The sequence below is a fragment of the Entamoeba histolytica genome, genomic scaffold (genome assembly GCF_000208925.1).
Source record: "Entamoeba histolytica HM-1:IMSS scf_1104750518299 genomic scaffold, whole genome shotgun sequence".
NCBI classification, from domain to species: Eukaryota; Evosea; order Mastigamoebida; family Endamoebidae; genus Entamoeba; species Entamoeba histolytica.
In genome coordinates this window covers 1-14282 of record NW_001915217.1, presented here as the reverse complement: position 1 = coordinate 14282, position 14282 = coordinate 1, and the positions used below count along the sequence as shown (strand labels likewise).

The window sequence follows — 14282 nt, the reverse complement described above, 5'->3', positions numbered from 1 at the left end:
AGACATTAACAAAATAAAGAATTTGAATGTATAATTATGATAATGAATGAACAATACATAAACTAAACAATGAGAGTTGTTAATAAAATGAATTTGAAATGAAGAAGATACTTGATGAAATGAATGAAAATATAATAACACAAAAATATGAAATATTCAACTACAATGAAATAATCAAAATAGAATATATTTAAATTATAAAGGAACAATAAAAAGAATTGAATAACAAAACATCAACAATATTATGATATAAAATAATATTTAATGCAATAAAATGAATTATTTAGAATTAATATTTCACTTTTATTTCAATTACAATACATTTATTGTTGAATTACAATTTATTCAATGTCATTTGTGATATGAATGATAATACCATAATTTGAATTATATGATGAAAATGAATATATTCATTTTAATATTATTCAAAATCATCAAACATAATAGAATTTCTGAATATTTCAAATGACAATATTTGTATTTAATTGTATATATAAAATACAATGGAAATTGTTTGAATTAAAATGTAATATTGTTTTCTTCTTTTGTTAAATTAACTAAAACAAATGAAATAAATATAATCGATTTATCACATATTTATTCAATATTTCATAAATCAAAACACTTATTGTATTAAGATTTGTTTCATTTTTATATCTTCTCCATTTCTTCATTCAATGTATTGAATTAATTGTTAATTATTAAATATTTTCATTTTTATTCATTTAATTCATTCAAAATAAAACAAATAATATCTTCAATATCTGTATCATTAACATTAATTCATATTGAAATGTATTTTTACTTTCTCATCATCAAATTTGTATGTATTAGATAATTTATTTATTGTAACATAAATGTTATTTTTGTTCAATTAACTTATTTCATTCTTCAATAAATTTATATTTCATTTCTTTATTTGTAAAATGGTTATATTTGATGAGAATGTGTTTTATATTTTCTTCATTTTTTTAATTTCTTTTTTAATTCATTTTATTATGAATTTTCTTCATTCTTTCAATGGTGTTTTAACATGACAAACTTCTTTATTATATTTGAATTTCTTCATGTTTTTCATTAATTTTGTTATTATTATTGTCATTCATTCTATTTGTGTTTTCATTAAAGTATAATTAATGTTAATTAAAAGAAAAGTCAAAGAAAAAGTAATAATTATAGAATTATCATTTCTTAACTCATCATATTTTTATATTTTTGAATGTTTTTAAGTTATTGTTTGTTTCATTGATGTTTTGTTTATTCTTCATATTTTTTCTTTGTTATAACATTTTGTAATAAAATATAATAATTAGTGAAGAATGATGTTGAAATATTCAACAAATGAATGTTCAGAAAGAATAACTGCAACATAAGTTCAACAATATGAGTTATTTCATTTAATTATCTCTTCTTCAATAACAATTTCAATCTCTATCAAATCAAACTAGTTGTTTGTTTGAATTAAATCATTAATTCTAAAATGAAAGAAATAGAAACACAGAATATTAAATTCATATCAAAATGAAAGAAAAGAAGAGAATATTATCACTACTAATGAACAATATTATTTTGGTATGAGATAAGAAATAAAAATGAGTATTGAACAACACAAAAACAATTATTATAAATAAAATAACATATAAATGCATTAAGTTATTATTTTATGATTTATATGAAATTAAATGAATAAATTGTTTGAATAGAACAATATGTGAGAAATAGATTAAACATGAAATACATATAAATTCTATTGATTGATGAAAGATATAATAATAATTCAAATATATTATGTAAAAACAAACAAGAAATACATTTTAAATAATCAAGAATATTTATACAACTGATTCATGGAATAATATAAATGTGAATAAAATAATATAATGAAGATTTTTTTAATTAAACGTAAATAAGAAATAAATGTAATAAGAAAACAAATGAAGTAAATTGAAATTAACTTTAAAATATGTTATATTTAAGTATTTCATGTTCATGATAAAATTAATCAAACATTCACTCGTAACTATATTTCACGTTCAAATGATTATACAATGCCAATGACATTGTTTATTACATTTCAAAAAACAGTTGTATATTCTCCTTGTTTAAATCAACATTTTTGTACTTCTTCAACTAAAGAAAAATATAATTTTGATTATTATTAATTTATCTAGATTTAAATAAAACTATTCATATTTCTGTTTCATCATAATAATTTTGATACATCATTATTTAATTTTAATCTTAAATTGTTTATTTATATAACACATGAATGACATGAAAATCACATAAAATAATTCACATAAACAAATGAAAATAGATGATATAACATGAATATAATTATAATCATTATCAAACAAATAATAACAACAATCGTGTCATTATATTTTATCATATTTATAACAATCATAACCAATTCTCATTTAACAACAAATATAATCAAAATAAAATTGATTAATATAATCAGAAATGACATAATCATAATTGATGAAGAATAATTAATTAATATCATGAAAATAAACAAGAAATGATGAGAAATAATAATGATATTAAGAGAAAGAAAAGAAAATGACAAATAAAATAATGAAGAATAATAATATAAAAGAAATGAATATAAACAATGAAATTAATTCAAGAAAATAATATAATTATATGAAATGAGCAAACCAATAATTACATAGAATAAGAAATGAAATGATTTATTATTTGTAAATAAGAAAATAGAAAATAAATATGAAATAATAGAATGAATAAAATGAAAATAAACAACAATAGAAATGAAAATAATAAAAAGATAAAATAAAACAAATTAACAGAATAAAATAAAAGTAATTCAATAATAATTACAATAAATTGAATAAATAAAAAACAATAAGAAAGAAGAAGAAAAGAATATAAAATTAAAAATAAATAATGATAAAAGATATAAATAATAATACATCGTTAATGAAATAATATGTAGAGAATATAAGAGAATAAATAGATATCAATACAACATGAACAAAATAAACAAATACAAGTTAAAGAATAATATCAAATAAATAAAAATTAAATATCTATTTAAATGTTAATTTAATAAATGAAAATGATAGTGTTAATATTTTTATTGTAATTAATATCATTTTCTACTTCCTTCTTGATTTTTATTTTCTTCTATCATCTTTTATCTTTATTTTTATAAAACTATTTCATTTACTTGTATATATCTTTATCATTCCAATTATTCATTATTTGTTTGTTATTTTCTTATTTTCTGCTTCTATCATTTTATTATCATTTTTCTTCTTTTATTTCTATTATATATTATTCTCCTTTTTGTTTATCCTTTTTCTTTCATCTCTATATTATCTCATTCTTTTCATATTTCATTTTCTTATTCTTATCTTTCTCTATCTGATTCTTATATTCATTCTAATTTGGTTTCTTTGTAATATTTTATTCATCTTATAATTGTATAATACTCTACTTTAAATATAAATGGTTTATAACCCATTGTGACTGACAGCTGACGTGGCAATTGTATAATAATTATTGTAGTCACAATAATTATTATACAATTTGACACGTCATCGGTCAGTCACAAATTAATGATGAAGGATTAATGATAATAGATGTATTGATAATGGAAGTTTACGACCCTTTTAGCATTAAAAATCTTTTTTAATCATAATCAGGTTCAGTCATCCCATTCACTGTGTTACTGTGATCCTCTTCACCTTATGATTACGACTAAAACGATTATTTAATTTCTTACGGGTTTATACATCATTTTAATACAGGATATCATTATCCATCATATATTATGTATCAAATAAGCTTCAGCTATTTAAACTCGAATTTAGATTCAACTGAGTTATTGAAATAAATGAGACGTACAAGAAGAGCCACGGCTACTAGACCAACTTCAACGAGAAGAAATTTAAGAAGTACTATGGCTGGGAATTTAAAAGCTGCTTTTCAACAAAGAGATTCAACTCAAGTAGTGTTGAATGCTACTGAAACAGTACAATTAGCTATTCCAGCAAATACTAATGGTGCTACAACTGTAAGGAATGTTACTAAATTGCTTTGCGGCACGGAATTCTTCCAATATTATGCTGGAATGTATGATCAATTTAAAATAGATGGAGTGTCAGTGTCAGCTGAAATTGTTTACAATACATTTGGTCAAGCTGCAATGACATTTCCTAATGTTATTACTGCATGGGATAGAAATGGTATAGATAAAGCAGTAGCAAGTCAAGTAACACAAGAAGGACAAGGTGTATTAAGTAATGTACCAATAGTACCAGGTCCTTATCAAGTGAGTTCATATTCAAGTGCAGTGAGTAGAGCATATTATCCTGGTGCAAGATGGGGAATAACAAGAAGACTTGTTGCTTCATCATTACAAGAGAAGAGTATTTATCTTCCAACAGTAAAGACTGCTGAAGTATTAACTGAATCTACTTTATATGCTGCTTGGAATCCTGATTTCTTACTTTCTGTTCTTTTAGGAAATCAAACAGCTACATGTCAAACACTTGTATTTAATTTAACATGGTCATGGGTTGTTTCACTTAGAGGATTGAGAAAAAGTACACTTGATGTTATTCCAACACCTGCTGCTAATTCACTTGGTTATGCTAATACTAATGCTGGTACAGTTGCATCAGGTACAAATAATGCAATGATTCCAGTTAGTATGACTACAACTAACAATGGTGGTGTTGTTACTACAGATAATCCAATTTATACATCAATGGTACAAACAACAGGTGGACAATTATCTTCTTCTTCTAATACTTGGACTGTTGATTCATTTAAGATGTATTTGAATAATATATTTTATAATGCAGGAATTTCACAAGTTAATGCTATAGATTTGAATTATGACAAATTTAGTGGAATTGAACCATCTCAAAGTAATCAAAATTTAGTTATTAGTGGAGGTAGTTCGAGTGTTATGAGAGTACGTTTAGTTGTATTTGCTACTGCTGGTACTCTTGGTGCTGGAGTAAAAGGATATAATATTTCTGCTTATTTATTTGGTAATGCTAATACTAATGCACATACTGTTACTATTTCAACTGATGGTAATACTTATGTTTTTGCAAGTAATGTATTTGATATTTATGGAATTAACTTACCTGATACTTCTACTGGTGCTAATTCAGAAGTTAAAATTAATGTTAAAAGTACTACTGGTTCATCAACTGATGTAGTTGGATCTCTTTTATATGCTTATAGTGGAACAGTTGAAGATATGGCAGTTACTATTGCTTCAGGTGCATTACCAGTTGTTGCTGGAACAGTAGGAAATGGAGTATTGAATCCAGTTGTACTTGTTAGTAAAACATTTGTTACTGGATTGTTTTCAAATGATAACCAAAAACTTATTAGTGCTTAAATTAATTAGAATTATTTTATTGGGAAGTTTTCTGAAAGTAGAGATGAGTATAGTATTATTGCAGGGTCTTGCTTACCCTCTTCAGTACGAGCATATTCCGAATTATAACAAAGTAGAGTGGTTGTTTCTTCTATAGTTGTTCCTTTACAAAAATAAAGAAGACCACTATTGTTACATTCTGTATTTAATTTTAATATATATGTTATTGTATATTTGTTTGTAACAGCAGGAGTGTTTATTTCTATTTCTGATACATATAAACCATTGACTACATTAAATTTAAATACTATATATTGATAATTTCCTTTTTCTGTAATTCTTAAGTAGTCATAAGTTTCTGAGTTACTTGTGAATTTGTGTAATTTTGCATCTGCTTCTATTAGGTCTGTAATATCGGTGTTATGTTCTGTGACATATATTATTTCTGGTGCTACTGTTATTATATTTTGAATTCCATTTTGATATACTCTCATAGAATCTATTTTATATTGTGGTACATTTGTAGTGACATAAACATGATCAAGTGCATCAAGATTATCATCTGGACTTATAGTGTATGAACCATTTTCAGTAATAGTAACTGCTTTTGTTTGGATTTTTGGTTCAGGTACTTGAGTGATTAATTGAATACTGTCAATGTAATTTTCACTGGTGAATGTTGTTATTCCATTTGTAGTTGTTTCGATAGTTATATCATCTGTATTTACTGTTACTTTGAATGTATTTTTATTTAATTCATCTTTTCTTATTAAAGTTTCTTGTTTTGTTGTCTTGTTAATGATAGACATGAATGATAAAAATGAGTTAATTAATATAATTGTTTATCTTTTATAATTAAAATAAATGTAGATTCTTCTTTTTCTGGAAATGCTATAGTTACTTTTTCATATGCTGAATTGTTTTCTGCTTGATATGTGAGTGTTTCTCTTTGTTTGATTTCTTCATTAGTTAAATTGACATTTAAATCAAGTAAATTCATTGTTTGTTCTTCTACTATTGGAGTGCAAATATATCTATCAAAATGAACAGTGATATACCATTGACAATTAAATTTAATACTTTTATTATCATTGTTATTTGGTGTTTCTACTCCTATGAAGTACCATGGATAAAAAGGAATACTTACATTTTCATTTGTAAATGGTTGAAGTTCAGGTGAATCATATTTCCAATATCCTTCTACTCTAGTAGGTCCATAATAGTTTTGTTCTTGTAATGTCATAGCTTTAATAATACTATTAATTTGAAATGCTCCACCTGGATAATAGACTTGTTGTTGTAAGTGAGTACTTGAATTAATCATATTAATTACTTTATTTATATCTTTGTCATCAGCAGTGTCTTGATCAATATTGGAACGAATATATGTCGGAAACCATGTAGTACTAACAATAGGAAAATTTAATCCAATTTCTTCTACATTTATTTCTCCTATTGAGAGACTAATCAATGCTTTAAATATTTTAACTCTTTTAAAATAATTACAGAATGATTTATAATTTGTGTTATTGAAGAGTAAATCAAAAAGAGAAGTTGTATATACTCCCATTCCTTTATTTAGTTTAACTTCAATTGGTGTATTAAATACAAATTCTACTTCATGTGTATTATTAGGACAGTTATTTCTAGAATGAATCATATGAATATAAAGATGAACTGAATAATTCATAATATGAGTGCAGACTCCAGTGATTCTAATCACTCGTCTAAATGTACAGAAGGGGTGTTTAAAGAAAGTACATGGAATATTATCCGTAAAATAGTCATGCTTCTATTATCATGTATATTATTAATAGCGAGTTGTTTCTTTGCATTTTTTGAAAGTAGAAGACAAGGGAATGTTATGAATGCAGTAGAAGAAGTATTAGAAGTAGTAAAAACTTTAATTCCTAATTAACTTTTTATTTTAATGTGTTTGGTTAAGAAGAGAAAACAACGATTAAATCTCCATAAAAGAAGATATGGTTCATATGGTTCAATTCGATTTAATTATAATGGAATACCAAGAAGTACTCGACAGCAATATAAACCATTTAATACTTCCATGTATATGAGTGGTATATTACAGAATAATAAACAAGGGATGTATTATACTCCACCTCGACCAAATAGAAAAGAAACATTAGATGAAAAAGAACCACGTAGAAAGAGAAAAATTGTTACTGATATAGATGATGATTTAGAACGATTGAATAATAATCAAGCATATATTAGAAGTGTATTACCACCTGAATTATGGAAGAGAATTGAAGATGTTGCATTTGAACCAAATGTAGTAAGAAGATATGAAAAGTTGCAAGATATTCTAGTACCAGAAGCTATTACTACTCATTCATCCAAAGATTATTATCATAAAATTCATATTGGTGCAAGAACAAACAGAAGTGATAATAAAGGTACTATCTTTAAACCATCTGATTTTGAAAGAAGAGGATTACATCAATATTTATATAAACAACCTCATTTTAATAAAGTACAAAGCGGACAAGAGAGATTTGAAGTAATGAAGAATGTTTATAAACAATTAAAACAATGGGGAATAAGTGATAAACGTACTGATTATGAAAAGGTATTACTTAGAGTATCACCTGATGATGATAAAATTAATCATTTTAAAACAATAAATGGAACAGTTAAATTTTATAATAAATAATTAATTATCTTCTTTCTTTGGTTTACTTTCTTCTTCTTTCTTTTTATCTTTTAATACAAATTTAGTTTTGTATTCTTTTTTAGCTACTTCTGGTGTCTTTACTTTTTTAATTTGCGGTTTATCCCACATTAACCCTTTCTTTCTGGCTATTCTATACACCAAGCTCCAATATGGCTTTTTTAATCCTTTTAATTCTTCTTCCTTGGTGTATTCTTCCACTGAATTTATTAGCTTGACCATTGTGTCTATGAGTTCATCTGCATCCATAGATACAAATTTACCCATAGCATGGTCAGCAATCATGTCTTTGATGGTTGTCATGTATGAATGATTAAACAGTTCAAAATAAATAGTTTAAATATTCAATTTATCTCTTTTCGGAGTATAGTACTAGAACTCATACTCGTACTCATATTCTATTTCTGGTTCTTCTACTTCTTCTATATCTTCTTCTATTTCTTCTTCATCTTCATTTACATCAACGTTTTCGTCATTATGTTTAAAGTTATTCCAAAATTTTTGTTGATCTTGTATTGTCAACTCTTTTGGAATGTCTTCAACTCTTAAATCTTCTTCTTCTTTCTCTATTATTGGTTCAAATTGTTCTGGTAGAATATTTTTGGAATCATTTTCTTCTTTCTTTTGTGTTGGTTTATAATTGAGTAATATATCTTTAGTAAGTAATCTATATCTTTTTTCTAATTCATCAACTTCACGTTTTCTGTTTTTAACGTCAGTGAAGAGTTCTTTATAATTAAATTTAGAATCAAACTTCTTAACTTCTTTGAGTTTTCGTTCTTTTTTAACAATAACTGGTTTTTTGATTCTTTTTTCTTCTTTTTCTTCTCTTTTCTCTTCTATTTTTTCATTTGGTAATGAATTATTCATTATTTCATTATTTTGAACTTCTTCTTTTTCGTTCAATGCTTCATTTTGTGGAATTTCTATTTTTGTTTCATTTATTGCTTCTTCTCTTTCTTCTTTTTCTTCTAATGGTAAGAACTGTTGTAATTCTTCTATTTTTATTCCTCGTTCAAAATCTCTCTTTTCTTGATATTCATTAGTATCTTCTAAATGATGTTTTCTTTTGGAATTATCTCTATTTTTATCTATCCATTGTTTAATAGTATTTCTATTCTCTTTTGGTGGTTTAGGTGGTATAATATTTCTATCTGGTTCTTTTTCATCTTTGTGTATTTCTATTTCTTCTTCCATTGGTTTATCTTTTATTTCATCGTAATCTATATTCTGTACTATTATATCATCTCCTCTTTCTTCTATTACAGGGATTGTATTATCTACTCCTTCTTCTTTTATTGCATTTTTTAAATTCTCATAATTGTTTTGTCTAATGTCATCTTGTATATTTTGCAATGCCTTTATTATTTCCTTTTTATTGTTAATATTTATTTTCATATCCTTTAACAATTCAATTGTATTATTATCATATGTATAAATATTATTTGGATTATCTGGATCAACTATTGTTTTTAGAGGTAATTCATTCTCTTCTTTCTCGTTTTCTTCATTTGGATAATCATTAATATTCATTTCTTTATTATATTCTTCATAATCTGGATCATCAAATATTGATTCTTCTGTTTTGCTATAATCTTCATTAATCAAGTCTGGTTTATTTACTCTCTCTGATTCATTGTCTGGATCAAAATAATTATTGGATTGATAAATATCTGGATGTAAATCTACATCATCTTCATCGTAATATTCATCTTCTCCATCATCTGGATCATATTTATTATTCATTCCATTGTTAAATGAATAATCATTATAATCATTATAGTATTGGTTGTTATGAATATTTCCATAACTTCCCCATTTTCTTTTTAACACATTTGGTCTATACCAATAGCTCATTTTAAAAATAAAAAATAAAAGATAAACCAAAAATTAGTTAATTAATTTCATCTCCATAACGAGGCCATCTTGATGCAAGTTCTTCATCATCTTCTATTGATGGCACTCTGAGTCTTTTTTCTAGTTCTGGTATAAAGTCATCTTCTGGTAATCTTAATGTTGCTTCTGGATTAATTATAGCTGGAAGTGGTTCTTGTAATTGGAATTCTGAGGAGCTATCTTCGCTTTGTTCATCTTCTTTATCCGACTGGATGTCTTCTTCATCAAACATTTCTAATATGGCTGGATCCAAATCACCATATTGTTTCTTTAGTTCTTCTATCGTTTTTCTAATTTCTTTTGGTCTTTCAAAGAGGGGCTCCTTTGAGTAAAGAACAGCCGTATTTTTTTCTAACCAGTCTGAATCATCATGTTCCTTAGCTATTTTTTTCATTAGATCCCAGTTTTTAGTATTCATTACTATAATAGTTGGAAGGCTGGTAACATTTATGTGGTCGTATTTTACATTCATGGTAATTGTCTCCCCTCTCGTTGATATTAAAGCTTTAAATTCGAACCACTGGATTTCCTTTAAGTTGGCATCATCGAAGAGTCTAATGTCGTATTTTTATATTCATCGTGACCATCGAACATGAAGTGTCCTCTAAACTCGTCCACTTTCATTCCTTTTAGGAGGTCGTTTACAAACTCTGTTTTTCCTATCCTAGTCTCCCCCAATAGCACTAGCGTTTTCACTCTTTTCTGTTTTGATATTTTAACCCCCTGAAGCCAAGCTCTCGCGTTTTTCACTAGAATATTATCTTCTTTCCAGGGTCTCAGCTTTATATTAATTCTGTTTGTTTGTTTATTATTGTGCTGTTCTCTCCATATTTCCCTAAATTTTTTTACATTGTTTAAATACCAGGTCATACTGGCCTGTCTTAATATTCCTTCAGCTTCTTTTAAATTATCTAGTGAGAGCGCTTTTTCTACGAGGGCATTACCTACTTTTCCCTTTAACGAATCTTCCTTTCCTATCTCTTCAAAAGTGGCTTCCGTTCCGTGTTTCTTACTCTGGTTTTTTAAGTATTTTATTATTGCTTGGAACGAGCCATCGAACTTCTTATGTTCGGTAACTGGTGTAAAAACTAATTTATATTCTGTATTGTTTATTTGAGCTACAGGCTTCTTATGAATCTTAGCTTTTTCTTTTAATTTGAAGAATATATGAGCATGGCTATTTGCTCCTTTGGTAATACTAATAGCCATATAATCTACTTCTGCTTTATTGGTTTTTGTGGAACACCAATTTTCTACCATCTGCTTTAATATTGGAGTACTTGGAGCTGGGTGATTAGCGTCGAAATTCATTGTGATAAAACCATGCATGGCGTTGAAGCCATAATATTTATTAATTAAGCTAGACATTGTTCGATGTTATCAAATGATTTGTTGGACCTTTTTATTTAAATGTCTACGTGTTGTTTATTCATTGTCTGTTTATTTGATTGGTTAATTTATCTCTTTTTGTTATCTTTTCCGGATTATTTTTGATATGAGGTAATGTATGAGGCAGAAAATGATTTTTAAACTATAAGGAATAATAAAAATATAATTCAATTAATGTGGAAATTCCTCTTTAAGTGTCTGTTTGTCGTGTTGTTTACACGTTTTATGTGTTATTTAAAGTGTGGCACTTTTTATTTCATTCGATGTTCCCTCTCTTGTCTAGCATTGTGCAAGACATCGACGAAACCTGTAAAGGTCTCCTCGAGAGTGATAGTTTAGATTTGGAATCTAAATGTCTGATCTATTCTATCCTCTATTTTATGAGGAGGTTCGAGGAGAGTCACTATAATTATAGTGATGTTTTATTTTATTACCTTACAGGTTTCGTCGATTCTTGCACTAAGGATCAACGATTTAATAAACTGGGTGGTTTATTAGAATTATTAGAAAATTTCCATTTCACAAATGATTTGGAATAATAGTTAATTTACTATTTTTTATTTTATTTATTTTTTATTTAATAAACAAAATAATATTAAAAAGAATTAAATTAATTTTAATTATCTTTAGGAGCTCTTGGCTTCTTGTTTAATTCTCTCGACATGGTTACTCTTCTTCTTCTTGCTCTTTCAGTAGCTCTTATTCTAAAAGCATCGAGAATATCTTTATAATTCTTCTTAATGTCTGAAGCTATTTCACAAATGGACTCAACTAATTCAGCTTCATCTTCAAGAATCTTATTAAACTTTTCATCTTCCAAGTAGAAGTCTTGCTCCTTTCTATAACATTGAATTAAATCGTCGCACATATCTTTTAAACAGTCCATATCTATGAAATAATCCTTTAATATTCTTATATTAATATTTTCTATCTTTGTACTTTCTAAACGCTCTTCTGTATCCATTTGGTATGTTAGTTAACAGTATTTGACAGTTTAAATATTTAGATGTAACAGGCATTCGGACAGACAGGATAGACAAAACAGACATTTTCCTTTTTTATTATATTATAATTTTATTATAATTATAGTATAAAAGTCAATCATTACCTCATATACTACCTCATATCAGCCATTTAATTTGTTATTTAAACGGCAATAATATTTTAGCATTCAATGTCTTTTGGTGGTACTTTTAGAAAGACACGTCTTTCTGTACTACTCTCGGCTATTGCCAGGGAAGTAAAGTCCCAACTCAGTCGAGCCAATGATAATAATACTGAAATAGTATTATATGGTTTAATTTATTGGTTCCGAGTTTGGGATCATAAATACCGTTTAAAGTATTCGGACCAAATGAATAAATGGCTTGACTACATAATGGTGGATATTTATTCCACTGTTATGGATTGTGGTCCTCTTTTATTCCTGCTTAATACACTTTATTCTGGCAGGTATATTCCTGATATTGATCATTTTAATTGAATGCTTTTTATTCCTTTTTATTTTATTTTATTATTGCTTATTGTTTAAATAACAAATTATTTTATTTTTAAAATTTTGAATAACAAAAACAAATAACAAAATTTTAAAATTAATTAAATTAAATTAAACTAGAGAGGTCTAGTTTTTCTTCTCTCTGGTTTTGTCTCTTCTTCTCTCTTCTTTTCTAATTTATCTATTCTTTCTTCTCGTTCGTCTCTCCTCTTCATTTCTTTTAATTTTGTAATTAATAAAGAATTCTTCTTATTAAAATCTTTAATAAGTGAGTCAATATTATCAATCGCTTTTAAATGGCCATATACTAATGTCGAAAGACTTTCGAAAGGAAAATACCCAAGTTTTAATTCAAACCCATTAGTCAAAATATTACATTCGTTATTAATTTTCTTTAAATCCTTTAAAAGATTGAGAACATCTATTAAATGGAGATCTCGTTCTTCCAATATTGTATTAACATATTCTTCATCTTGTATAATATTTCGTGTATCTGGTGTACCGTACATTGTTTTGTTTAATGACCCTACCATCTAGATATGGTCATTACATTGATCAATGTTTGGAACACCAGCTAAGAATACAAGAAACGTCTCTGAAGATGAAACTGAGATAGAAGACAGAAATGCCACATTAAATGATGTTGTTACGATGATTCGAGATATATCTTCGATAACAGAAAAGTGTAATATCCTTGTAAAAGGATTCGATTTAACTCTTGGAAACAGTCCTTTTATTAGTTTTAAATTAATAATGGAAGGACATATTGAAGTTATAGAAGAAATAGAATGTGCCATCAAAGCTTATAAAAAGAATAATATTATCCTTCTTAATGCAATAAAAGAAGGTAAAAGAAGAGACGAACGAGAAGAAAGAATAGATAAATTAGAAAAGAAGAGAGAAGAAGAGACAAAACCAGAGAGAAGAAAAACTAGACCTCTCTAGTTTAATTTAATTTAATTAATTTTAAAATTTTGTTATTTGTTTTTGTTATTCAAAATTTTAAAAATAAAATAATTTGTTATTTAAACAATAAGCAATAATAAAATAAAATAAAAAGGAATAAAAAGCATTCAATTAAAATGATCAATATCAGGAATATACCTGCCAGAATAAAGTGTATTAAGCAGGAATAAAAGAGGACCACAATCCATAACAGTGGAATAAATATCCACCATTATGTAGTCAAGCCATTTATTCATTTGGTCCGAATACTTTAAACGGTATTTATGATCCCAAACTCGGAACCAATAAATTAAACCATATAATACTATTTCAGTATTATTATCATTGGCTCGACTGAGTTGGGACTTTACTTCCCTGGCAATAGCCGAGAGTAGTACAGAAAGACGTGTCTTTCTAAAAGTACCACCAAAAGACATTGAATGCTAAAATATTATGTGACGTTTAAATAACAAATTAAATGGCTGATATGAGGTAGTATA

At 26.2% G+C, this 14282-nt stretch overlaps 10 protein-coding genes across 10 annotated transcripts; 4 read left to right on the top strand and 6 right to left on the bottom strand.

Moving 5' to 3' along the window:
- Positions 1 to 3862: 3862 nt before the first annotated feature.
- On the top strand, positions 3863 to 5386 carry EHI_130550 (uncharacterized protein; the record flags this gene model as incomplete). Its single annotated transcript, XM_644596.1, has 1 exon — positions 3863 to 5386. The coding sequence occupies one exon, from the start codon at positions 3863 to 3865 to the stop codon at positions 5384 to 5386; it is 1524 nt and encodes a 507-aa protein (XP_649688.1).
- Positions 5387 to 5397: 11 nt separating this feature from the next.
- On the bottom strand, positions 5398 to 6174 carry EHI_130540 (uncharacterized protein; the record flags this gene model as incomplete). The annotated part of the gene is made up of 1 exon (XM_643340.1): positions 5398 to 6174. One exon carries the CDS (start codon positions 6172 to 6174, stop codon positions 5398 to 5400), a length of 777 nt encoding a protein of 258 aa, XP_648432.1.
- Positions 6175 to 6194: 20 nt separating this feature from the next.
- EHI_130530 (uncharacterized protein) lies at positions 6195 to 7025 on the bottom strand (the record flags this gene model as incomplete). Its single annotated transcript, XM_644606.2, has 1 exon — positions 6195 to 7025. One exon carries the CDS (start codon positions 7023 to 7025, stop codon positions 6195 to 6197), a length of 831 nt encoding a protein of 276 aa, XP_649698.2.
- A 270-nt stretch (positions 7026 to 7295) lies between these two features.
- On the top strand, positions 7296 to 8039 carry EHI_130520 (uncharacterized protein; the record flags this gene model as incomplete). The annotated part of the gene is made up of 1 exon (XM_001914180.1): positions 7296 to 8039. The coding sequence occupies one exon, from the start codon at positions 7296 to 7298 to the stop codon at positions 8037 to 8039; it is 744 nt and encodes a 247-aa protein (XP_001914215.1).
- Positions 8040 to 8429: 390 nt separating this feature from the next.
- EHI_130510 (uncharacterized protein) lies at positions 8430 to 9914 on the bottom strand (the record flags this gene model as incomplete). Its single annotated transcript, XM_643336.1, has 1 exon — positions 8430 to 9914. The coding sequence occupies one exon, from the start codon at positions 9912 to 9914 to the stop codon at positions 8430 to 8432; it is 1485 nt and encodes a 494-aa protein (XP_648428.1).
- Positions 9915 to 9951: 37 nt separating this feature from the next.
- Positions 9952 to 10347, bottom strand: EHI_130500 (uncharacterized protein; the record flags this gene model as incomplete). The annotated part of the gene is made up of 1 exon (XM_001914179.1): positions 9952 to 10347. The coding sequence occupies one exon, from the start codon at positions 10345 to 10347 to the stop codon at positions 9952 to 9954; it is 396 nt and encodes a 131-aa protein (XP_001914214.1).
- A 1611-nt stretch (positions 10348 to 11958) lies between these two features.
- EHI_130490 (uncharacterized protein) lies at positions 11959 to 12306 on the bottom strand (the record flags this gene model as incomplete). The annotated part of the gene is made up of 1 exon (XM_643334.1): positions 11959 to 12306. One exon carries the CDS (start codon positions 12304 to 12306, stop codon positions 11959 to 11961), a length of 348 nt encoding a protein of 115 aa, XP_648426.1.
- A 210-nt stretch (positions 12307 to 12516) lies between these two features.
- On the top strand, positions 12517 to 12825 carry EHI_130480 (uncharacterized protein; the record flags this gene model as incomplete). Its single annotated transcript, XM_643333.1, has 1 exon — positions 12517 to 12825. One exon carries the CDS (start codon positions 12517 to 12519, stop codon positions 12823 to 12825), a length of 309 nt encoding a protein of 102 aa, XP_648425.1.
- A 128-nt stretch (positions 12826 to 12953) lies between these two features.
- Positions 12954 to 13370, bottom strand: EHI_130470 (uncharacterized protein; the record flags this gene model as incomplete). Its single annotated transcript, XM_643332.1, has 1 exon — positions 12954 to 13370. One exon carries the CDS (start codon positions 13368 to 13370, stop codon positions 12954 to 12956), a length of 417 nt encoding a protein of 138 aa, XP_648424.1.
- A 25-nt stretch (positions 13371 to 13395) lies between these two features.
- EHI_130460 (uncharacterized protein) lies at positions 13396 to 13782 on the top strand (the record flags this gene model as incomplete). Its single annotated transcript, XM_643331.1, has 1 exon — positions 13396 to 13782. The coding sequence occupies one exon, from the start codon at positions 13396 to 13398 to the stop codon at positions 13780 to 13782; it is 387 nt and encodes a 128-aa protein (XP_648423.1).
- Between the last annotated feature and the right edge of the window lie 500 nt (positions 13783 to 14282).